This window comes from Kogia breviceps, chromosome 2 (assembly GCF_026419965.1).
Source record: "Kogia breviceps isolate mKogBre1 chromosome 2, mKogBre1 haplotype 1, whole genome shotgun sequence".
In the NCBI taxonomy this organism is placed as follows: domain Eukaryota; kingdom Metazoa; phylum Chordata; class Mammalia; order Artiodactyla; family Physeteridae; genus Kogia; species Kogia breviceps.
Window position 1 is genome coordinate 73,644,861 of NC_081311.1, and position 26,245 is coordinate 73,671,105.

A 26,245-nucleotide genomic window follows, 5' to 3' on the forward strand; every position below is an offset into this window, starting at 1 on the left:
AGTTTTCTCAGTTATTTCTAGAATTTGGGGTGTATATTCTTATTGGAGATGTCCTTTCTTCCCAAAGCACAGACACCCAGTTCTAAAGGTTGGCTTTAGGATTGGAATGGTCATTTTATTTATTAGCATCTGTGTGTAATTACAGTATCTTAGCCCCTGTAGTTTCGGGACGCTCTTGGGTTCATATCTCCCTTTCACTTGAATAAGCTGTGTGACTTCAGGCCAGCAGTTTGATCTCTTCTGTGAAACAGACGTACTCTCTAACTTGTAGGTTGGGGGGATAAATCTTCTGTTCTGCTTCTCCTCCCGTTCTATTGAAGTTCTTTCATTTCTCTTGTCGGGGAAGGAGAAATTATCCTCTTCCCTTCTAGGTTTTTCTGGCTGGTTGAAGAATGATATTGACATGAGACAGAGAAAATCAACAGAAGTTTAATGACATGTATACGTGGGAAAGAAAATTCGCCAAAATTGTCGAAACCCTCACTTTAATACTGTCTTCAGCACTAAAGACAAAAGAGGATGTCACGGGCAGAGGTTTGGAACTTCAGAGGAGGGGAGGAAGGCAATTGACATGCAGAGGGAAAAGCAAACGTTAGGCAAATGTTTGCTAGGCAGAGACAGTGGGACACAGAGAGGAATTTTAACAAACAGGCTTTGCTGGATTCTTCGCACTCTACACACCTAGGTCATGCTACCATTGTCATGGTGATAGCTCCCTTTCTAGAACAGGTCCTCTACCTACATTCTTTTAGGCAGTTAGGGGGAAGGTCAAAGGTTCCTCCTGGGGCTTCCCTGGTGGCGCAGTGGTTGAGAATCCGCCTGCCAATGCAGGGGACATGGGTTCGTGCCCTGGTCCGGGAGGATCCCACGTTGCCGCGGAGTGGCTGGGCCCGTGAGCCGTGGCCGCTGAGCCTGCGCGTCCGTAGCCTGTGCTCCTCAATGGGAGAGGCCACAGCAGTGAGAGACGCGCGTACCACCAAAAAAAAAAAATCCTCCTGATTCTTTGGGGCCTTAAAAAGAATCAGCCTAAATCATTTATTTGTTTATTTATTTAAAAATTGAAGTATAGTTGATTTATAATGTTGTATTCTGTGCAGCCAAGTGACTGACTCAGTTATACATATATATACGCTCTTTTTCATATTCTTTTCCATTATAGTTTGTCACAGGATATTGAATACAGTTCCCTGTGCCATGCAGTAGGACCTGTTTGTTTATCCGTTCTCTGTATACCAGTTTGCATCTGCTCTTCCCAGACTCCCAGCCCATCCTTCTCCACCCCTCCCACACCTTGGCAAACCCCAGTCTGTTCTCTATGCCACAATCAGCCTAAATTAATCCTTGTGCCAAATAGACCTATTTTGGGGTGGCAGGTTTTGTTTCCCTGCACAGAATTGTTCCCATGTGGATTGCACAGAAGTAAATAAGTTTACATGGTAACCCAGCACACTGATGTTTTTGTAACTGTGTTTATGACCGGGACAAGTTCTGTGAAACACTTGCTTATGTGCTTTGCACTGATTTTCTGTTCAATCCTGTTTCGTTTTTAGTAAAATGTAGGTGACAACTGACTTGAACTAATTTCCTAACCCAATAGTGGGTCACAACCTGCAGTTTAAAAATCGTGCTCTGATGTGCCCAGTGCTTTCCTGCCCCCAGGTTTCCATGGATCTGTGTGGTCTGCCTGGCCCATTGTCTCCCTCCCCTGCCCCATCCCTATTTAACTGTTACCCAGTTTGCTCCTCTCGTCACTTTGGGGTCTGTGCTCCAAAGTGTTTCCATAACGTTCAGTCCTTTTCCTGTACCACTTGGTACACAAACAGCAATTAACAATTAAATCATTTCTTTTCCGTGAGCTCCTCATAAGGTAAAGGAGGGAAGGTACAATGTTAACCTCACCCCTGTATCCCTGGTGACTCACATATAGTAAGCGCTCCAAAGATTGTATGTGCTGCCATTAATAATCAAAGTTTTCATCTAATTTCTGTGGTACTTTGCCCTCCCCATTTTCCAGGAAAATGAGCATGCATATTATTTGAGCCTCAAACGTCTCACCACCTTCCTTGATCTGGTTATCCATCTCTTTAATCCATGGATCCGTGTGGCTGTCTTTTTTTGTCCATGCTGCGCTTGTGTGGCTCACATTCTGTGTTAATTCAACACACCTTTATTAACATGCCTGCTGTGTGCCGCAAACTCTACTAAAAAAGATGACGTCAGGTCCCTGGCCTCGTGGAGCCTGGTCCAGGGAGGCCAGTGGACCTGTGGACAGTGATGAGGGATGCTCTGGGCAGTGCTGTGCTTAGGGGAACAGCATTACTACTGCAGCAAGATTCCTCCCTCCTGCATAACCAACTGAGAAGGACCTGAAGCTCCTTGGCACTTGGTTTAATTGTTTGTTAATTAACACACATGGGCTGGATAAATCTCAATCGAGCCTTGTTGCAGGGAAGCAGGGATGTGAGAGGAGACAGAAATGGGAGAGAAGATAATGCAGTAAAATGTAGATACGGGTTGCATGGAGTAGAGATGCTGAGAACACAGAAGAGAGCTCCTGCAGAAGACGTGAAGTTGAATCCCTCTTCTTTGTTACTGGGAAGGGGAAGAGTAGGGGTTTGTGCATTCTGCATGTGCCGTGTCTTTGAGGACGTACGCTAGTCTTTACAGTGAGTGTCTTGCAGAAGGCAGCCACGTGGCTGTACTAGGACTCATGCAGGCCCCGGTGCTGACACGTGCCCGGCGGTTCCCTTCAGCCACTAGCCAACATCAGGTGACTACAGAGACTTGACAAGACCCCAGCTTCCAGGGGGCGTTGCAGGGGTGACACCCACTTCTCTCAGCATCCCTCACCATCTACAACTGTAGCAAAGAACAGGGGCTGGGATTTAGAATGAATTTCAATCCTTGGCACAAAATTTTCTTTTTTTGTTCAATTTCTAAAAATGACATAAGGAAACCTTTAGCGTATTTTAAGTTCTATAAAGAAGAAAGGAACGTTTTAGGTTTCCAGCTCTTAGAACAATGGTTCTAAGTTAAGGAAACATGGTTGCCTTTCTGCCTCTTTTGTTTAGAAGGTAATATAAGCCAACGGATGTCACAATCAGTCCACATACAATTCTGATGCTACTTATTTGTAGTAGCTACAATGCCTAACTCTAGTGAGTTACACAGATCATCTGTGTGACCTTGTGACTTAGCAGTGAATTGAGTGGCTAGTGGCTCATGTTCAGGTTTGCATCCTTGATTGATGTTTTAGTCAGAATAGGTATTTCCTTAGTCCATGGGTAGTGTGGCCTTACTGGGTTTTATTAGAATTCCATTCATGCCAGCGGCTGCCCTTGCAGATTCTGGCAGAGTGGGAGGGCTCTTGTGGCAGTAGCTCTGGGGACCACCTGCTGGTTCCAGAGAACAACCATGTTCCTTGAGGGTTCATCTGCATTAAGGAGCTGAAATTTAGTGACCCCTATGCATCCTTTGAAGTTTGATTTCAAATGCTAATCTCAAATTATGGAAGTCTTGAAAACTTTTTTAGTCAAGCATTTGCATTGGAAAAGTAAGCCATTGCTCTTTCAAGAAAATGTGGAAAATGTAAACATTAGAAGTACAAACATGAAAAACCATTACCTAGACTACAATCCTCCCCAGACAACTGCTATTGATATTTTTTCTTGATGTGATAGTGTATTTGCAACATGCCCTATGGTATGTGTTCTTTCCCCAGGATTTCTCCACTGGGCTCTTGATGTAGCAAAGGAGTTTACACCCCAGACTTTGAAACCTGCTTTCCACCGATGGTAATTACTTGGTAAAAGAGTCCCCTGGAATTATGACCCCATTACGCACATTTGTATAATACTGTGCTGATGTCAAAGTGATAAAAACTTAAGCTCAGAAACCATATAAATCTGACTAATTATATATGTGTCTATTTCATAAAAGACCTTCATTTTCAGTATCATTGAACAAAAGCAAAATTTATTGAGCTGGTAAACTATGAAAGTGTTATTTTCACATATTAAATATTAATGAGGTATTAATATTATCCTGAAGTTCTGTCCATTTCAAAGAACAAGTCTAATTTTTATAGGAACACAGTGTTTGAGAAGAAAAAAGTTATAAGCTATGGTAAAGAAGGTTAACTCTTGGCTATCTGGAAAATTCTGTCTTCCAGGTAGCTAAGCCTTCACTATCATTTCTCCTCTGAGAGTTTATTGGTTCACTCTGTATTTTAGATATGTGAATTAATATCCTAAATTAATGGATGTACTATTAGGAAATTGTTAATTTTTAAGATTAGATGTCTTTAAATTTTTTTGTTATTTTTTTGTTAAATGTTCATTAAAAAATTGAGTGGGAGCTGGAAAAGGTAGGAAGATAAATTTACCAACAACATTACTTTCACTTAAGGGCCGACCCTATTTATCTTGCTATATAGTTCTTCATGATTTTTTTTTTTGCATTTTTTTCTGTTCTCTATCAGTATATATATATTTTTTTCATTTTGAGGCCATGCTGCGTGGCTTGTGGGATCTTAGTTCCCAGAGCAGGGATGGAACCTGGGCCCTCAGCAGTGAAAGTGAGGAGTCCTAACCACTGGACCACCAGGGAATTCCTTCTATCAGTATATTTCTTTTTCTTTTTAAAAAATATTTATTTATTTATTTGGTTGTGCCAGGTCTTAGTTGTGGCAGGCAGGCTCCTTAGTTGTGGCTCACAGGCTTCTTAGTTGCAGCAGGCTGGCTCCTTAGTTGTGGCATGCGAACTCTTAGTTGTGGCATGCATGTGGGATCTAGTTCCCTGACCAGGGCTTGAACCCGGGCCCCTGCACTGGGAGCTCAGAATCTTATCTGCTGTGCCACCAGGGAGGTCACCCTATCAGTACATTTCTGATGCACATAGATAAATTTCTTTTCTTTCTTTTTTCTTTTTTTTTTCTTTTTTTTTTTTTTTTAATTTCAGACCACCTAGACTTGAAAGTGGTCATCCTTTGTCTCCTTTTCTCTTGCTCCTTACTGATGAACTTCCATTGGCTCTTTCTGGGCTCAACATTACACAAGCCAGTGGTGATGAACTAGCACTTGTTTTTAATTCTGAAACCATCTGCAGCTTGATTGATCAAATAGGTACCTTGGGAGCTCTGTAGTCTGTGAACACCTGTCTTATCTGTAACACAAATTGGCTGCTTGATTTCTTAAAGACATATATATATGTTTTCCAGAAGGCAAAGGTCTGATGTCTTCCAGCGTAGAAAACTGCCAGGGCTAAGCAAAATTCCACTGATTGCCACACCAACAGAGGCAGTGTTTAAGTTTTACTTTACTTGTCTCTGATGGTTTAATTTGTGAGGGACCTTTGCCACAGAGCAAGGACCACTGTGCACGATTTCAGTGCGTTTCACATCATTCGCATGTGGTATGTTTTAATAGACACTTCATGAATCCTGTTAGTCACTTCTTTCCTATATATAAGTAAAACTATGATTAACTCAGATGTATTGGCAAAGTAGGATGGAATGAGGTAATATCTTTTACTGTCTGTACTCTTGCAGTATAAACAAAACTGTCTTAGCCCATTTGGGCTGTTATAACAACACAGACTGGCTTATAAACAACAGAAATTGATTTCTCACATTTCTGGAAGCTGGAGATCGAGGATCAGGGTGCTAGCTTGATGGAGTTCTGCTGACTGCTGACTGTGTGTGTCCTCAATTGGTAGAGAGCAGAGAGCAGCAAGCTGCAAGGTTGCTCATGACTAGAAAGGACACTAATCCCATCATGGGGGTCCCACCCTCATGACCTCAGCTAAACCTAATTACCTCCCCAAGGCCTCACCTCCAGATACCATCACACTGGGGATTTAGGCTTCAACGTGTGAATTTTGTTGTTGTTGTTGTTGTTTTTGTGGTACGCGGGCCTCTCACTGTTGTGGCCTCTCCCATTGCGGAGCACAGGCTCCGGACGCGCAGGCTCAGCAGCCGTGGCTCACGGGCCCAGCCGCTCCGTGGCATGTGGGATCTTCCCGGACCGGGGCACTAACCCGTGTCCCCTGCATCGGCAGGTGGATTCTCAACCACTGCGCCACCAGGGAAGCCCTCAACGTGTGAATTTTGTACACAAACATTCAGTCCATTGCAGAAACTGCATTCATTTTACTGACTTTGATTTAGTCATGTTTTGAATATTGTACTTTTATTTTCCCAGGTGATTCTGATATACCTCCAAGGTCCCCACTTTGAACATCTATGGTATTATGTAACAAATTGATAGGAAATCGGGCTGAACTGTTAATGGCTCTCAGGTGCCACCTAACTTGGAAAGTTTTGCGGGATTGTGTTAATCCCCACACCCATTTGTTTTCTTAGGATTTACCCCTATCTCTTTAAAAAACCAAAAACCAAAAAAAAAGAGTTAGCCAACTAATAAGAGTTTGGTCAATGTAGGTCTTAGAGTACTCTGCTATTTCTTACATCTGGTATATACCTCTTGTATCACCATCATTCTAAGTACTTTTTGCCACACGTTGTAACAAACTTTGCGTCTGTGTTCCGTGTATATGGTAGCCCTTACGTGGGTTGGTTGTCATGGGCTGCCTTCCAGAATTCATTTTTTCAGTCAGATGTTTGGGGTTCAAAATATATTTTCCCATAGAAATGATGATAATATGGCGGTTAGGCTGAAACAAAGTAGCTTAAAAAGTTGCACTAAAACCTTTCAAAGTTCTATCGTTGAGCGCAGTGGTCGTGCTAAAGTTCTCATCAGGCTTTTTTTTGGCCAAGTACTCCTTTCTGCCACCTCTTCCCCCAGCCCAGCATGATGGTTCTCTTTAAATGGGAAAATGCTACCCTGAGAGAAGTGCGATGGTGTTGAGAGCTGACTCTTGGCTGCCCCCTTTTTCTGCTTTTTTAGTGGTGAGTGTCTGCCCACTGCAAAGACACAGCTAGGGTGGCCTGTGAATTCAGACGAGCCAGCTCTCTTTTTACACTCTATCCATTAAAGAAGCTGTGTATTTATTAGGGGGATATAATAACAACTCTTGGTGCCATGTTAATTAACTTTCAGTGGGAGGAAGGGCTACTGAAGAGGAGTAAAGAGTTTGGCTGGGAGGCCACTGACCTGACTTAATTACAAAGCAGCCTTTCAAATAAGTATTCTACGAATCGGCTATATCCGTTGCTGCCGTGTGCTCACAGACTATGCAGTCAGAAGGGGCTTGGGGTGATGTCTGGCAACGGAAGGTGCCTGTTGTGCGAACACTGAATGAAAAAGGCCATTAGCTATTATGAGGAAGGAGATGGGGGAGAGTATTACAGATGGAGACCAGCATAGAAACGATCATCTGCACAGGCAAGGAATGCAGCACTGGGCTGCTGTTTCCACTCCAGCAAGAATTTCTGACTTTGTACGCTGTAAATTTAACATATACCGTCAGATTTGAGGGTTGTTCGATCTCAGGGCAATGCAAGCACTGAAAATCTGCTTCTGTACGAATTGACAGTACTGGTGTGGACTCTTTTTAGGCTGTGGGATTAGATGGACAGGAGATGGAAGTGCAGCTCTGATAAAGAACTTCAGGGGGAAATAATCATGATCATAATTAGTACCATTTCCTCTAACTTCTCTGGTCTTTAGTGTAAGAGCTCCTCAGCGATGCTGAAAAGTTAAGATTTTTTTAGCTGAAAAAATAAGACTGGAAGCCCTGTTCTTTCTAAGGCCAGAGAGAATATGAACTCCCATAGCCCTGCCAGCCTGTGTAATGAAACACCCAAATCCAAGCTGCTGCGCTGGGCTTCCAGTGTTGCCTGCTTCATGGAAACCAATTAGTAGAGCAAACTGGTACAGCAAACCCAAGTTGCACCCCCAGGAGGCCTTGGTTCACTGAAGTGGGCAGCAAACTGATAGCTGGTAGCTCTACCAATAGGTACCAAAAAGAAGCTGAGATTCGTGTTTGTTTTCACCTCCTGTTTTTCCTGCTCTCTTACTTGGCTTCTTCATACTCTCAGACTCACTAAGCTACCCCTACTCAGCTACTCCCAAGTATTATTGGATAATTTACCCCAAATCCCACTTGCCCCTCAAGATGCTCTGAACTCGCTGGTTGGATGGTACCCAGCTCTTTTGGTCACCACGGTGACTGATACCCATTCCTCTTCTGGCAGCATCCATCACTTTTCCTGAGTCACACCATCTCCCCGGCCAGTGGTTTCCTCAGCTCTAAAATGAAAGGGTGGATTTAGATGATTTCTCTTGCTGCTTCTGGCTCTAAAAATCTCTTATGGAGCTAGTTCAGACTGAAGACAGCTGCCCACTTGGATTGACAGAGAATGAGAGAGTGGGGTGGCTCTTGAAGGGACCTCGGCCGTCATGAAGGCCAGCGTAGATGAGGGCAGGTGAGTACCTACCCAAAGCCGCACGTCAAGTCAGTTATACGTGGGCAAAGAGAGCTCTGTCTTGACCTGGCTTTTCAGAGTTACTGATTAGCATGGTGCATGATTACTCTAAAATTAAAAGTCGTTGGGCATAAGTTTCTACCAGGCATCTCTACTACGAAACGATGCCTTGCTTGAATTTTTTTCTCACCTACCAAGTACCCCCTATCATGTTTTAGTTAAACCTGGGAATAGAGTCCTTAAAGGGTAAATGCCTTGGCATTTTGTTTCTTTAAATAAATGGCTGTGAATGGTACTTCAAAACTTGGCCCGAAATGTGGTCAGAGGATCACCAAGGTTCTTAGGAGTTCTGCGAGGTGTTCCTGTGTTTCTCCTCCTCACTGCAGGTGGGAACTGTTTAATATCTTGAGGAGCATTTGTGCATTAGGCGGCTCCAAGCTTCAGCACAGAATGCTTCCGACTCAGTGTGACTCCCCTGCCTTTCCCCATGCGAAGCAAGTGTACTGAGGCTATGTTTCCAGTTGACTCTGTGTGATCTTGGCTCATTCACTTGTGGAGTAAGGTCTGTCTGCTTTGGTTGCTTTAAAAGACTACCTTTTGTCCGTGGAATTGGTCTCCCTTTACTGTATATATAGGGATCTTTGATCAAAGAGAAGCTTGCCTCTAACCTGCTAAAAAGATACGAACTCTGCTACTTCGACATCTTTACAGCTGTGCAATCAAGAATAATTTGTTGAGTCTGTGATTGAAAAGGTGAATTGCTGTTGGTTGAAGAGACAGCATGGCGCAGTAACCCAACCTTTTCCCCCTTTTAAAAAAGATTCCTGGGCTTCCCTGGTGGCGCAGTGGTTGAGAATCCGCCTGCCGATGCAGGAGACACGGGTTCGTGCCCTGGTCCGGGAAGATCTCACATGCCGCGGAGCAACTAAGCCCGTGAGCCATGGCCGCTAGGCCTGTGCGTCCGGAGCCTGTGCTCCGCAACGGGAGAGGCCACAACAGTGAGAGGCCCGCATACCGCAAAAAAAAAAAAAAAAAAAGATTCCTGTTAAATTTACATAATGTCTCAAGCATATAGACAAATACAAAGGATGATATCACACATTCCCTCTACCTGGCTCTGTGAAATCTGTTCATTGTGGCACTTTCTACCCGCCTCACTAGCCCTCTTTTTCTTCATCTCTCTCTCACCCTCTACCAAAGTCTATACTTTGTTTCCTTTACTGTCTTGGCCCCACTACAATGTAAGGCCCCTGAGGGCAGACATTTCTGACTCGGTTCCCTGTTAACCAGTATCTGACATTGTTCTCTGTATTTGCATATTGCTCTGTATTAGTGGATTAAATTAATTGCTTCCGCGTATGGCTTCTTTTCATGAAGTAGAATGCAGTTTGGGGTTCCCTCTGCAACCGCTCCCCCCCCCAATCACATTTCCCTTCTTCCCTACCTCACCATAGGTAACCTGTATTGTGAATTCGGCGTTTATCCTTTTTGCATATGCTTTTTATATCTTAGGACATATTTATGTGTACCAGTTAACCACTACGTAGAATTGTCTTCAGGTATTTGAGTTATTTATATAAATAGTAATATAACCTTTCTGGTTTAATGTTGAACTACATGCAGGAATGGGGGGACAAACCCAGTTAAGTCCCGGGACAACTAGTAAGCAGAACTCCTCAAACCCTCTTTAAGGAAGACTTTCCATGTGCCTTGAATAAATGCTGCAGCAACCAATGTGATTCACATACCAGGTAGCAATTAAGCTTTAACATCAAAGAATGAACCTGTCTCGATGTTGTCAATTAAAGTTTAAGAACTAGATGTGCTTAATGTATCTGTGCCAGAAAATTGGCCATTCCTTTGCAGTTTTCCCCATGAAAAGGAGTCCTAATGGTCCAATCAAAAAAAAAATCTAGGGCTTCCCTGGTGGCGCAGTGGTTGAGAATCCGCCTGCCGATGCAGGAGACACGGGTTCGTGCCCTGGTCCGGGAAGATCCCACATGCCGCGGAGCGACTGAGCCCGTGAGCCATGGCCGCTGGGCCTGTGCGTCCGGAGCCTGTGCTCCGCAACGGGAGAGGCCACAACAGTGAGAGGCCCGCATACCGCAAAAAAAAAAAAAAAAAAAAAAAAAAAAAAATCTAATTAACGAAGTTTAAGTGGTCTACAATTCTCAGTAAAACTGTTTTCCTTCCTTCAGCTGAGACGAGAGAAGATTGACCTTGAAAATACTTTGGAACAAGAACAAGAAGCACTAGTGAATCGTCTCTGGAAAAGGATGGATAAACTTGAAGCTGAAAAGCGGTTTGTTTAGTCTTGCTGTTTGGTGTTCTGTATGTACGTGTGTGTTGGAGGAGTGGGGTAGCTTGCTGGGTGTGACTGAGGAATGACAGTGGGACATTTTAATGTGACAAGTGGAAAAAATGTTGATAGCCTATCCTCCTGTTGGTCACTTCTTTATACTTCTCCCTCACTGACCCAGTAGAATTTCTTTTCATTTGGTATTAAAGCCTGTGAAGAAATTCATTAAGGAGCTATTGTTCACCTCTATTGTTCTAGAGGATGGTTGCAGTTCCAGCTTTTTACCTAATTGAACTGGCTTCCCCATTCATTTTCTGAAGTGCTTAGGATATGTGCTATGTACTGTGAATTATCACACATTTCTAGAAGGTACTTACTTCATTAGGAAGGCTGGGATTTTGATAGAAAAATGATCATCTGTGTGTTTTAAGACTTGCTATAAAGAAATACTGGTACATATTTAAGGTTAGGGTTCTTGGTGTTAAATATATGTACATGGATATGGACTACTCAGCAGCACATATTTCTTGAACCCCTGTGTGCAAGATCCGCTGGGGCCCTTAGATTTAAGTACTGTGTGCTTTGGGGTGGGTGGAGCGGAACTTGAATAATGGCAGGAGGTTCTGTTGGTGGGATGTGTGTCTGGGTGTAGAAAGGGAGCTCCTTGAAAATATTCATTCATCTACTTCACCACTATCTTCTGTTTGCCAACCAGAGACATTTGCCGTAAGTACTTGGTTTGGATGAACATCCATAAATTGAGTTCATCTCAAGGTTTGCAACATAGAGCCAGGCCACAGGCTTTAAGAAAACTGACAATCTAAAGCATATCTATAGGGAATTATTCAAGCAGTAGTTGAATCAGCTGTGTTTTGCCTTATTACAGTAGTGCTAATAAATTGAAGCTTGAAAAATTATTTCATATAATAGACGGAGGGACCATTACAATATTTACCTTACTAGTTTTCTCAACAAGACTAGGCCTGAAGGTAATTCACAGTTTGCACTTGGGTGAACCCAAAAGGTAAAAAGGTGAAAACCAAACTAAACCAGAAACTTCCCAGCAGCTTGTAAAAGGGGCAGAGAGGTCTGTTGCCAGTCTGTCTTCCTTTGCAAAAAGCAGTGGGAGGTTTTATATATATAAGTACCAAATGATTGCATCGAACATTATGAAATTGTCACTTTGTAGATTATTCATGTTTTATGTGCTTCAAAATAATGATAATCGGTAGAGAAGGTGGCACCACCAGTTATTAACCCAGTACATTTTGGTTGTTATTTTTTTTTTTTTTTTTTTAACCCTTGTTACCTTTGCTGTGGCCAGAAGCAAAGGGCCTTCAGTGCAGTTTGCCATAACTTCAGGATTGGTTTTTCAGGAGGGGAGTTGAGAAGTCAGTCTCTTTACCTGATCTGATGTCACTCTCGAAGGAGAGTCATAGTCTGTAGTTTGTAAGTTTCAACTGAAAGCCTTGAGAGGAAATTCCTCCAGTGTCGCCGTTCCCTCCAACCCAGCACGTGGACCGTTTAGTCAGCGGATCATTCTGATCGCCCAGTGTATTCCAGCATGATAATCAGAAGCCAGTGTTACAGACTGTTTTTTCAGTAAGGCTTAATTACCAGTGGCCGTTTGAAAGGAGAAAAAGGAAGGTGGCTCCTTCAGCTCTGCCCTTTGACTTGACTGTCAGGTAAGGGTGACCAGAAGTTGATGGAAAATGGGCACAGGAGTCAAACAATTCAATGAATTTTGGCGATTAACATGAGCATGCTGTTAAACCGCCCTGCTAGAATTTGGTTTTTTTTTTTTTTTGCGGTACGCGGGCCTCTCACTGTCGTGGCCTCTCCCGTTGCGGAGCACAGGCTCCGGACGCGCAGCCTCAGCGGCCATGGCTCACGGGCCCAGCCGCTCCGCGGCACGTGGGATCTTCCCGGACCGGGGCACGAACCCGTGACCCCTGCATCAGCAGGCGGATTCTCAACCACTGCGCCACCAGGGAAGCCCGAATTTGTTGTTTTTGTCTTTTATTTATTTATTTTTCTGATTGCTGAGAACTTATTCATGTATTTTTTAAATAGACGATGGTGAACATCAAATCAACGTTTTGTGTTTTAAAGGCAAACTGTTTTTCATTGTTGGCATTTTCTTTTCAATGAAGAATCCTGCAGGAGAAATTAGACCAGCCGGTGTCCGCTCCCCCATCGCCTAGAGACATCTCCATGGAGATCGACTCTCCAGAAAACATGATGCGACACATCAGGTTTTTAAAGAATGAAGTGGAGAGGCTGAAGAAGCAACTGAGAGCTGCCCAGTTACAGCGTACGTAGCACTGGTGTCACTGGTCATCTGTCCACAGAATTAATCCACTTACCAAGTACAGAGTTTTACCTATATTTACTATTGAATTTGTATAAATCAAATTCATATTGTGTTTCATTGCCAGTACGTATTTATATGTCTGTCATCCTGCATTAGATAATTTTTTTAAAAAATTACAGTAGGGCAGGGCAAACAGTTTAGAATACTTCTAGAAAATCACATAATTTCAGGATGGTCCAGAATCAGAGGTACTATTTCTTTCTTTTTCTTTTTAAATAAATTTTTATTGGAATATAGTTGATTTACAGTGTTGTGTTAGTTTCTGTGGTACAGCAAAGTGAATCAGTTATTCATATACATACATCCACTCTTTTTTTCTGGATTCTTTTCCTGTATAAGGTTGTCGCATAATATTGAGTAGAGTTCCCTGTGCTGTACAGTAGGTCCCCATTAGTTACCTATTTTATATCAGAGGTACTATTTCTAACCTTCTCCCTGGTGTTCATCTCTCAGGATGGTGCTAACAAAAGCAGTGCAGGAGACCCCAGTGTACTTTGGGGGCATTAAGCAGAGAATAGTCTTTATCTTCTTTACTACCGAAATTTGGCCTCAGCTAACGATTGTTCACGGTGCTTGAGGAATAAATGCTTTTGAAATTTCTCCTTTTTAGTTTTGGAAATCAAAGGAACTAATTTCTGGACACTTGATTACATCACTCTGCATTCACTTGGGTTTCTTCTGTTTTGGTTTTTAGGCCGTTCAACTTATTTGAATAGATAATACAGTGAAAGGTATGCAGGGGAAAAATAAGTCTCCCTTTCACCCCTGATTCCCAGCAGCCCAGTTCTCACAATTAATACATTTTAAAATATATTCTTCAGGTGTGTGTGTGTGTATAGACTTCTTTTATACAAATAGTAGCACAATGAACATACCCTTTTGCGTTTTTCTTTTCGCTTAATATGTCTTACAGTTTTTTTCCCCTGCCAGTATATACAGAGGTGCCTTCCTCCCCTGACCTCTTGTTTTTTGAAAATCTTTTGGCCGCACCGTGCGGCATGTGGGATCCTAGTTCCCCGACCAGGGATTGAACCCGCGTCCTGTGCTTCGGAAGCACGGAGTCTTAACCACTGGATGGCCAGGGGAGTCCACTCCCCCTGTTAAAAGCTCTGTAGTATTTGAGTGTATGGATACACTGTAACTTATTTAACTCATCCCTTACCAACAGACCCCTTTGGGTGGTGATGCTACAACCATAGTGAACATCTCTGTACAAACGTTTGTTTGCTAAGCACGCACACCTTCAGGGTAAATTCCACGGCGTGGATTTGCTGAGTCAGATGAAATGTGCATTTAAAATTTCAGTGCTTCTTATCTTTATGTTTTCTTCTCTGAAGTTGAGTTCGAGTTCTCGTCCAGTAGTGCATCTGGGATGGGTGCATCAAGGTTATCCTGGGAGCCTTTAAGAAGTACAGTGTGTTCAGTTTCCTGTTGCCGCTGTTAACAAATGAGCACAAACTTAGTAATTTAAAACAACACAAAGTTATTATGTCAAGTCTTTTGGAGGCCTGGGTTCAAAATAGGTCTCACTGGGCTAAAGTCAAGGTGTCAGCAGGGCTGGTTCCTTGTAAAAGGCTCTAAGGGAGAGCCCGCTTCCTTGCTCGTCCCAGCTTCTGGAGGTTGTCTGCATTCTTTGGCTCATGGCTCCTTTGCACTGGTACCACTCCCACCTCGGCTTCTTGTGACATCTTTTCACTCTGACCCTCCTGCCTTCCCTGTATAAGGGCTCTGATTGCATCGGGCCCAGCCAGATAATCCAGGAGGAGTTCCCATCTCAAGGTCCTTAATTTAATCACACCTGCAAGTCTCTTTTGCCATGGAAGGCAACATGGACACAGGCTCCAGGGATTAGGATGCGGACATCTTTGGGAGTCCACTGTCCTGTCTAACCCCATCCAGGGTTCTGGGCTTTTACTCTAGGGGTGGAGCCTGGTCCTCTCTATTTTTTTAAATAGAGGTGATGCTGATATGTACCCCGGCTTGAGAACCATATGGATGTGTATTCTGTGAAAACAAATCAAGGAGTTCTCAAATATTAGTTGCTTTAGGTTAGGATATTTTTTGAGTTTTTGCTGTGTTGGACAGACACAGGTCTTGTAGCACCTTTCTGAACTCTTTCCACTGCTATCAGTTTATAGTTTTCTTTCTTGTATATACTTGCCTTATTGTTCCCCAGACAACATTTTTAGAAGAAATTTGGGAAGAATATCTTATTTCCTCTGCTTCCTTCCTGCTGTACTGTTTGGTCTCTGGAGAGACTGTGGATATCAACAGAAGCTTCTGTAAAGTGCTGTTTGGATTTTGTGAGGACAGGGAAAGCCGTGGCACTTAGCGGCTCACAGTAGGTTTGGGTTGGGTGTAGAGTGTGAGTTAATGACTTTCTTATCCACCTGCCCTGCCTCCTTAGGTTGGATAACCTTGTCCACTTTGAAAGCTCCTGGGACGCTTGGTCCCTCTCCCCCAAGTCCAGCTGTGTCTGAACTTGAACCGCTCTCCCAGTAGCTCTCAACTGACATTAGAGTCCCCTGGGGAGTTTTTGGTAGACCAGTGGAGAGGCTTCATCCTCGGGGATTCTGATTTAAGTGGTTTGGATGGGGTCTGGGCAGCCCATCCAATATGGCTAGTATTTTCTAGCCATAAACCTGAAAGGGAATTTAAAAGGTACAGGCCACCTCTTGGGATCAGGTAGGACTCATGTCTTGGGAGACTGTCTGTAAGTTACCCTCAGTTGACACTATCTTTGACTGACTGCTGTGATATGGCTGAAGATGGGGGCAACATAACCTCTGGACCCTAAGTCCTAGGGAGCTCTTTGTGGGAGAAAGTCTCCTGAGAGTAAATCCAGTCCTTTGAAGTCAGGTGTGTGGTAGCCAGCAGAGGGCACCCAAGGAATGCCACGGCGTCAGCCGTCTGTGCCCTGGTCTCTCACTCCCAGAGGCTGTGGGCCTGGTGCCTTCTCGGTGCCTTCAGCTTCTGGGTTAATTGCCAGACTGCCAGGAGGTCTTTTCAGCCATCACCCCTGGTGACTGATGTTCTTGTTGGTAGCTTATTGTTTAAGGATCCCCCTGCTGGTTTCCCCAGATGCTAGAGGATTGCCATTTTCTTTGAAAGACAGTGTTTCCTCTTAAATAATTTATTCTCAAAGCCTCATGAATCCTCAGTTCTGCGAAACTTTCCTATTTATGGAAAAGAAAGGCATCTGACAACTGTCCCTCTGGTCTAGAAACAGTAGATACTCCAAGAGGCCAATGTAGCAATGCCTGTAGAGCAAGTGAAAAATTCCGTCTGCTGACATATTTGGGATGAAATAACTCAAATCATTGATATTAAAAGTGTACTTTGTGAATATTTTCCCAGCATGCCTTCCATTAAAGAGATTTTTGCATCTGGATTAGACAGCAGGGTTTCTGGTTAGATTGAAAACGGCCCAGGGATATAGTGTTTAATAATTTTGGTATTTTCATTTGAATTTCTGAAATAGGATATTCAAGATAAGTATTCAGGATACTTAGTAACAACACATTGTGTCTGAGGTAAACCAGGAAAGCAGGGAGGGTCGTGTTTTCCCTTTGCCTGGAAGGACGCTAGAGGGCGCCACAGACTCCTGCACGGAGCCGCTCAGAAGGGCAGGGGTTACAGTGAGTCCAGGCAACTCAGCAGAACGCGATTCCAGAGCCGCAGGAAGGTATCAGTTCCACATTTCAGATTCACAAGAAGGATGATCTGGCTGGCTTAGCCTGGGTCCAGCGTCTCGCCCTGGGGCTGGTTAGCTCTGGCCGGTGCCGTAGCAGAGACCTCTCCGCATATGGGGCAGCTCCCAAGGAAGGGGTATCTGTCATGAGCGTGGTGCCATCCCAAGATCCAGGCTGCATGTAGGTCTTTACCTGCTGTTTGACTCCGAAAGACTGTGCTTAAGTCAGGAAACAGTAACACAAACACCAAAAACTAGACTGATTTGAAATATTGCTCTAGAGTTGCTTGTTACGTCAGTTTCTAGTTGTATAAAAAGATTTATAACTGTTACTTAGCACGTTGAGTACACTGGCTCTCCGTGTGTAAACCGCCCCCCCCCCCCGCACCTCCCAGTGCACTGGGGGATGTGCTAACAAGTGTGACCCATGAGTGGGCTCCCATAGGTGACCTACCCCGCTGTGTCTGGAGTTGACAGGCCACAGAACTGGTGTCTGGAGGGGAGCCCGCGGGCTGAGTCTGTTTCCCCAGCTGGACCCCTTTCCCTCTCCGCTCCAGCAGTATAGAGGGAGCTCTGGGAGCTGCTCAGGCCACACGTAGCTCCAGCATTCCTTCCTCTACAGAAAGCACTTTAGAAGGCAGGGAAGATGCCTGACCTGACAGCACTGCTTTTCGTATGTTTTTCTAAATGCAAATGGTGGGTCAACCTTGGTGCTTGGGATAAACTTGAAATCCAGATCTCATCTGTGTGTGGGAGAGTGAAAAAGGCTGTCTTTCAGCCCTTCTTGGTCTGTGGCACGGGAGCTGGACCCCACCGTCTTTTTTTTTTTTTTTTTTTTTTTTGTGGTACGCAGGCCTCTCACCGCCGCGGCCTCCTCCGCTGCGGAGCACAGGCTCCGGACGCGCAGGCCCAGCGGCCATGGCTCACGGGCCCAGCCGCTCCGCGGCACATGGGATCCTCCCAGACCGGGGCACGAACCCGCGTCCCCTGCATCGGCAGGCAGACTCCCAACCACTGCGCCACCAGGGAAGCCCCCCCACCGTCTTTTTGAAGAGTGGACTGTGACTGCACGGACCGTGGTTTAATTGAGAACTCTGGCTTTTCAGATTCCGAGAAAATGGCGCAGTATCTGGAGGAGGAACGTCACATGAGGGAAGAGAATCTGAGGCTGCAGAGGAAGCTGCAGAGGGAGATGGAGAGAAGAGAGGCCCTCTGTCGACAGCTCTCCGAGAGCGAGTCCAGCTTAGAGATGGATGATGAAAGGTGCGTGCATGTCTCAACGAGCCTCGGGAAAACAACAGCAGCCCAGGCTCCAGACCCGCCCCGCTTCACCTCCCGTAAGATGAGGCAGCAGATGGCAGGAACGTTTATTTATTGTGATGATGAATATACCGTGGCCTCAGTGCAGATGCTGATAATGGGAGAAATGAAGAAGTTTGACCGTCCTCCTTAAACACAAAAAGAAAAAAAAAATGGCCTTTCCCAAATTACTCAGTGGGACAGACATGGAGGCGGGTTTCGTGTCGGGAGGCAGCGTTTGCAGGTGTCGTTGAATCGTCTCATCCTGGGCCGCGTCTCTTTAGAGCATGGGCGCATATCTTAATCCCTAGGTACAGGTGAGTAGGTGGTTCGCGGTACAGCCTGAGGAAGAAAATACCTCCAGGGGGCGAAAGAGTCCACGGTGTGTGGGGGGGGTGGCGGGTGGAAGTTGTTGAAAGCCAGAGGCTTTGGTTTAACACACTTGGTAACTTTTCAACCTTTTTGCAGCTACTTTTCAAAAATAGAACTCACGCAGTGCATTTATCTGCTCAGGTCTCGCTATCAAGTCCTCTCACTTGTCCCACTGGGAAATGGGCCGGAATAAGAGAGGCATCCTTTGGTTAACTAGAGGACATGACTCAGTTCTCCTTGCTCGCCCAGATTTTCCTTTCCTTCCCCACCTGCCCTCCTCCTCTGTACTTGGGAGTGAGGTGATCGTTAAGATAAGCAACATCCACCTGGGCTGGGCAGCCAGTGCCTCAGGCCAGGGTCTGCCAACGGCTGTGAGGACCTAGTAGTAGCTGTTGATGCCAGAGCATGGTGTTTGAACACATGTGGGCAGTGTTAGCAGATCAGCACTCTGTTTCTCTTATTGAGTAGATCCAGAGGGCTAACAAGGCTTTTGATTAATTTGCTGTGGACAGTGGTATTATCGTTTCATGAAAAATGTAAATTTTTCTATAATGAAGATCTACTTTTTATTTTTTATTTTTTTTTTGGCCGCACTGCACAGCTTGCAAGGTCTTAGTTCCCCTACCAGGGATGGAACCCCCAGGCCCTCAGCAGTGAGAGCACAGAGTCCTAACCATTGGACCGCCAGGGAATTCCTGATCTATTTTTATAATTTAAAAAACTTTATAAAAAACAGACTTAGATCTGTTTTTAAAAAAATATGTTTTCCTCATTTGAAAAGAATAAAGAGGATTCTTTCTCAGCAGTTTATATCATAAAACTATCAACCTCAACTCTGAATTTCACTGATCTGCTTCTGACAGTGTCTCATTCTTTCTGAAACTCTTATCCTCTGAAAACCATTTCATTGAAAACATAAGTTACATTAGTAGATAACTTATTAACTACTTTTTAAACTACCTTAAGACGTGGAGCAGAGAGTGTATGAACACACACAGTACCCTGTGCTTGATTTTGAGTACAACGTACTCTGAGGGACAATTTCTCTGACTGTGGTGACAACACTGAAGCTACTTCAGGCTTTCCAGATAAAATTTTTTTTTCCAGAATTGGTATTCACTCCAGAAGGTTTGCCTTACCTTTTTAGGTCAGATTATCCCAGGTAGAGTACAGCTGTTCAATAAAGACATCTGCTGTCTCTACTGGGAATGATGATGTCATATTTGGGAGAAAGAAAATAGACACTTGAGACGTCTACAAGTGTGTTTAATTCCTTAAAGACCAAGAGGCGGTCTTAGCCACCCCACTGGCTGTAGAATACAAGAGGTCCAGCCTCGTGGCACTGTGGTGGGCTGTGCTAAAGAGGATAGGAAGAATTGATGGTAGTTAGCTCGTTGAGAGGTACATGCCAGACTCGGCAGTCTGGTTTTCTTCGAGTTGAATAAACTAGCATAGGAATACTATGTTAAAAGTTCCTCACGTGAACTGGTTGCATATCAGGGCTGAGACGTTTCCTGGGATAGAAACGCCTGCACATGTGGCCGTTCCTTCCTTAGGCCAGAAGGCCTGGGAAGGATCGCTTATTAGGGAGTCTCTCAAGCAGAAATTCCTCCTCATCAGCTCTCTGTGCTTGTTCACAAAGTGAGGCCGATGTGACTTCCGAATCCAGTAATAAGTCAGACCCAGCACGGCGTGACCTGCAGAGGTGCTCAGCCCATGTGACATTTATAATATTCCACGTTCTGCATTTGAACACGTGACTGTTTGCTAAGCAAGGCCTGCCTTGTAGAAAATTGACATCCATTTCACGGGATCACATTATCTCTAATTCAATGATATGCGTCTCAGAGGGCTTGTTTGGTTTTGCCTTTCAAGTAACAGTTTACAGGTAGCCACTAGAACGTGGATTTGTCTAATTCTTGGGACAGTGGTGGTGAATTTCTACATAGTTGTAGTGTGATGGAGAAAAGCCTGATCCTCTCTGTTGCATGACGCAGCTCTGTCACCAGGCCTCCAATGCTGAGCAAAAACACCCCGGATTCCCTCACCTGTGCCCCTGGGGAGAGAGCTTTGCCAAGCAGTGGAACAGCATGGCTCCGGGGTCCATATTATACATGTCTCCTCACTACAGCATTGATTTCTAAACTTTCAGGAGTTTGACCTCAAGATGTGAACCCCTAACATTTTCTCATAGGAGCTTTCTTAGGAACTACTGGAATGTAGGTGGCGCTAACCATCTCCCGCACTCCTCTTAGGTATTTTAACGAGATGTCTGCACAAGGATTAAGACCTCGCACTGTGTCCAGCCCGATCCCTTACACACCTTCTCCCAGTTCTAGCCGGCCGATATCACCTGGTGAGTACGTGTTCTTAGCTACCTCTGTTTCTGCTGTATTTAACGTATCCCTGAATTCATTCCCCTCTAGCATATGAAAATCTTGTGAACAGAGAGTGGTCACGTGTTGTCCAAAAACATGAGAAACGATCAGTGCTATCACAACTGAGTCTTAGCTTGCAATTTTAAAACAGTGTCAGCTGGTGGTTTTCTGGAACCAAAAAATTAACTTAACTATAAAAAACCTTTTTAAAAAGACTATCTTTGACTATGATTTTAAGTGCCGGTGCTTTGACAAAAACCTTGGGCAGATTTCTGAGATGTATCATAGCATATCTTTTATGGGTTCTCTCATTATGGTCTACATACCTCATCTCCTTTTATCCTCAGAATAATTAACGCAGGCGTCGTGTTAAAACTGAGGAAGCAGTCATTTGGTGGTTCTGTAGCTACTGGTCACATGGCCATGAAGTGGCAGTGGCCAGGCAGAGCATGTCTTGCTTCACGCAAAGCCTGTGTTCCTTCGAGCACAAGCTGCCTTCTGCTATTTCCACTGATGGGTGAGCGGGCCTCGGCCCTAGTAGGCAGGCTGTGCAAGAAGCAACTGGCTTCGCTTCTGCCTCCGGCTTTGCTCCTCAGAAGCCTTTCCCTCAAAGGCATGCTTGTCTTCATCTGACCCTGAAAAACTCTCTCCCCAGGGTCTCTGGCTCGGTACCCACACAGCATGGGGCTTTCGGGCCAGGAGGGCAAGTAAATGATCCAGCAGGGAAGAAAGAGGAAGCAGGGGGCCGGAGTGGGGGTTGTGGGGGCAAGTGGGGTGGAGGGAGGAAAGAAAAGGTAGTCGGCCAAGGGGTTGTGTCTTGTGACTGAAGTGTCCAGGCTGATGTGCTTGTGCGTGCTGGTAAACAGATTTTCAACAGAGTTGGGGAAAAAAGTGTGTGGGGCGGGGGGAAGGGCGGTGGAGGAGCGCTTTCACACAGAATACAGTGAGGTGACGGCTTCCAAGGGCAGCAGCAATAAAGGTTCTGTGGCTTTGGACAGTAAAACAGCTTCAGGTTAGGGTGCCATCTCATTTTGTCTGTTGTAATAATTAGACACCAGGGACGCCCTTCAGGCTGACAAAGGGGAAATGCTGCAGCCTCGCAGGTGGCTGTGGAGAGTGGCAGGCAGGAGGGGCTTGGTTTTGTGAGTTTAGGATCCAGCCCAAGCACTATGCTGCTGTGACTTTTTGTTTTTGTAAAGAGGGGTGATTTTTTAAAAGTCCAACGCAAAGTGTGTCAGCTTTTGTCCACTTGGGCCCGGCACGCTGCTCTCTGGAATGTGACAGGGGGAAGAGGGGCTGTTTGCGAACCAAAAGGAGTTTCTGTTGTAGATCCACAGCACAGTTCTCAGCTGTTCTTGCCCAGAGGATGTTCCTGAATCTGTTTCTCCTGCTCTGCAGTGGCCTTGAGGTCTCTCCAGAAGCTTCTCTTCCTAGCCGCCTCTCAGTTTTCCCCAAATAGCACTTGAGTTTCGTTACCATGATAAAGGTTGTCTTTGCTTTCTGATTTATTGATGTAAAAGGAAGTCATGAGTTAGGAAGAAGCAAGAAGGAGGGAGGCTTTTATAGTGGATCGTGATGCTGATTCATGCTAATATAAATTCATGTTCTCTTTGTTTTATTTAAACCTACAAGCATGTAACTTCCAATTCATTAAATATAGTGTCCTGGTCATTGAAGAGAGAAAAAAACAAAAGTGAGGCCTTGGTTGGGAATATTAACTTCTATGGTAACAAATACTCTGCAGGAAGATTTCATTCCACGCACAGAATTTTGGCTTTCGCTGCCCCTGTTCCTGTAATGTGGGGCTTGCTTGTATAGACAAGCTAGCTAGTTGGTTTTCCCTTAGACTACATCATAATAAGTAACACTTAGATTTTTTTTTTTCTGTCAGCCAGCCTTAGTGAGAACATTTGTATCGTATTTTAAGTTCTATAATATCATCAAAGTAGATTATAATCTCCTATTTGGCGGTAGAATTACTCCTGTTCTAATCTAGTCCATTGGATACATAATACATTAGCAAAATCTGAATTTTCAAGTTTTCTTTTCACTTTATTTTTTATTGGAAGAATTTGTGGTTCTCAGTATTAAGAATATCTAATCACTTCTTTAGTGGAATTATGCTGTTTATATAGTTTTCATTTCCATTTTAAGCATTTTGGCTCTTCTTCTTCCCTTACCATTTCTGGTTAACATTGGCATTGGCAGTCTTGCATTTTCACTGACTTGGAATATTTTGAGGGCTATCTCACAATTTGATTGAAAGGTACATTTCCCAGTACTTATGAAAAATCTTCTTGCTTACATGTGGATTTATATATATGGATTATATAGAGAGACAGTATTATTTTTTCAACAATTTTTTTCAGGTTCACTATTTTATGTAGCCTGAGAAAAAGACATTCCCAGTTAACATATTTTCATGTGCCTACATCAGCCATGGGGAATACTGAAGTTTTTAAAAGGATCTACACCCCACTGGCAGCAGGCATACCCACCACCCAGATCTTGGTTTCTAATTCCATTCTCCAATGAAAAGAACTAGGTCTCTGGAAGAAATGGATGTTTCTAGTGCCTTGGGCAGGGAACATACAAGATGAACGTGGACAATCTGATAATGCCAGAAAGTAAGGAGAAGCTCAAAAAACAAAAAGATAAGGATAGGTCCAAGAGACATAGGAGCTAACTGAAAGTGTGTTCCCAAAGACCCAAACTGGAACAATTTGAGCAATAAAATAAATAATGTGATATTAGATTATAACCCAAACATAAAACAAATATGCATTGGTTCACACTGATATAAACACATGACTGACTAAGTAAATAAACACGGGAGAAGAGATAAATCACCTATACAGAAGAATTCCAGATAATTGACATAGAGACTCCGTCTTCACGGAAGTGGAAATAGCTCCCTACTCTTTAAATGTGGGCTAAAGATAGGGACTTCCTTGCAAAGAATACAGTGTGAAGGGGAGGGGGAAAAAGAAGAGTACCGTGGGACTTCCCTGGTGGTCCAGTGTTAAAATCCACCTTACAATGAAGGGGACGCAAGTTCAATCCCTGGTCAGGGAACTAAGATCCCACATGCCGCGGGCCAGCTAAGCCTGCGTGCCACAACTCGTGATCTCGCGCACCTCAACTAGAGCCCACGTGCTGCAAACTACAGAGTCCACGCCCTCTGGAACCCGTGCACCACAGCTACAGAGCCCGGGCTCCCTGGGGCCTGTGTGCCACAACTAGAGAGAAGCCCGCGCAGCACAACAAAGATCTTGCGTGCCGCAGGTAAGACCCGACACAGCCAAAAATTTAAAAAATAACTAAATAAATAATCAAAAAAACTTCTTAGCTATTTAAAAAAAGAAAGTACCTTTACAGAGGAAAAACTTGACAGGCACTGCCTCATCTGGGAGATCAAGGTCAACATCGACAGTGGTCAGTCATGTCAGTAGTATGTACCCTTGATACGATGTGATGAGAAGGGCCCTTTACCTCTGTATACTTCCTCCTCAAAACGAATCACCCCTGTCTAACCACATGGAAAACATCAGACAGTAGAGGGACAGTCTGTCTATAAAATACCTGATCAATACACCTTAAAACTGACAAGGTCATCAAAAACAAGGAAGTTTCAGGAACTATCTCAGCCAAGAGGTGCCTAAGGAGATGTGAAAACTAAATAGGATGTGGCATCCTAAATGGGTTCCTGAAACAGGAAGAGGCCATTAGGCAGAACCTCAGGAAATCCAGATAACCTATGGACCTGAGTTAATAATAATGTGTCAACATTGGTTTATTAGTTGTGATGAAGGTACCACACTGGCATACGAAGTTAATAATAGGGCATCTGTCGGAATTCCCCAGTGGTCCAGTAGTTAGGACTCCACACTTTCACTCCCGAGGGCCTGGGTTCAATCCCTGGTTGGGGAACTAAGATTCCACATGCCTCGGGGCACGGGCAAAAAATAATAATAATATAATAATAATGGGGAATCTGAGTGTGTGAGATGCAGGAACTCTACTCTTTTTGCCACTTTTCTGTAAACCTAAAACTATTCTAAAATAAAAAATTTATTTTAAAGAAAGCTACTAACATAGATGAAATCACCTAGTCGTGGAAGATGGAGGGAGAAGAGAAAAACCCTCCCATCTGATCCTGAACGATGTAATAGTTAGAGGTCAAGTGCAGGAGGAAACCTGGTGAAGGAGATTGGGAAGTTGCTACCAGGGAAGGGGAAGGGAAAATGGTATCCGATGTCACTGAGGTTAAGATAAAGCATTTCACCTAGAGGGGTGGGATAGGGAGGGTGGGAGAGAGGGTGATGCAAGAGGGAAGAGATATGGGAACATATGTATATGTATAACTGATTCAGTTTGTTGTAAAGGAAAAACTAACACACTATTGTAAAACAATTATACTCCAATAAAGATGTTAAAAAAAAAAAAAAAGATAAAGCATTTCAGCAGGAAGGGAGGGGTCAGCTTTGTCTGTCGTTGCCCCAAGGTCAAGTGCAATGACCGGTGGAGAGTAGCAGTGCACCTGGCAGCACGGAAACACTGCTGGCCTTGGCAAGAGCAGCCTTGATGGAGTGATGGGGACAGAGCCAGATCAGAGAGCGTTAAAGAGGAAGTCGTATCTCTAGTGTATGAATGTTAACAGAGACATGTCTGACTTGTGGAACTAAGATAAATTTCAAAGGAACAGAAGGTGTCTGCCTTTAGTTCAGTTCGATGACGTTTGTTTTTTTTTTTTTCTTCCTTTAGCAAAGATTTATTAGAGGGAATTTGGGGGCAGTCGGAAGGATATAAAGAAGCAGAAATAAAATCATCCAGAATCCTTTTATCCAAAGGCAGTGTTAATATTTTAGTGTTTTCAAGTGTCTCCTCTCCCTATCCCCCCGACCTCTTGCAGTTTTCCTTTAGGTAGTTGGTTTTCTATGGATTATACACTTTGGTATCTTGATTCATTTTGCTCAGTGGTTTTTGGTCATGAATTGCTTTTCATGAGTCATTTTAAAAATGTGTTGTCTTGAGCTTGTGGACAATGAAATAAATCTTAAAATTTTTACTCTAGTTAATGGATGTGTGTAGCACAGCAAGAGCAATTTATTCCAGGAATAGCTTTATAAAGCCACAGTATTCTGTTTAGGAGATATTTTCTACCTAGGTTTTTTGGGATTCTTATTGTTTATTGTATTCCTGGGCAAGAGGGTCAGATGCATGATGATTAAGGGAAAACAAAAACTAGTAAGACATGTTCTCTGGCCTCTAAGAGCTTATAGGGCCTAGGGAAGTAGGGGGCAAAACACAAGAAATAAGATAATCTTAATACAAGGTCAAGTATAATGAGGTTTTTTTTTTTTTTCGGTATGCGGGCCTCTCACTGTTGTGGCCTCTCCCGTTGCGGAGCACAGGCTCCGGACGCGCAGGCCTAGCGGCCATGGCT

The 26,245-nt window shown here is 44.1% G+C and overlaps 1 protein-coding gene across 4 annotated transcripts in view; it reads left to right on the forward strand.

Moving 5' to 3' along the window:
- CCDC6 (coiled-coil domain containing 6) overlaps positions 1 to 26,245 on the forward strand; it is a 114,733-nt gene that overhangs the window by 78,067 nt on the left and 10,421 nt on the right. For all 4 annotated transcript variants that reach the window (XR_010838971.1, XM_059055076.2, XM_067025607.1 and 1 more), the window contains exons 4-7: positions 10,585 to 10,688; positions 12,839 to 12,999; positions 17,857 to 18,013; positions 20,677 to 20,777. Coding sequence is in view for 3 of the 4 variants with exons in the window: in XM_059055076.2 (XP_058911059.1) it covers positions 10,585 to 10,688; positions 12,839 to 12,999; positions 17,857 to 18,013; positions 20,677 to 20,777 (523 nt within the window). In the remaining variant the exon portion in view is untranslated. The remainder of the gene's footprint in view (positions 1 to 10,584; positions 10,689 to 12,838; positions 13,000 to 17,856; positions 18,014 to 20,676; positions 20,778 to 26,245) is intronic.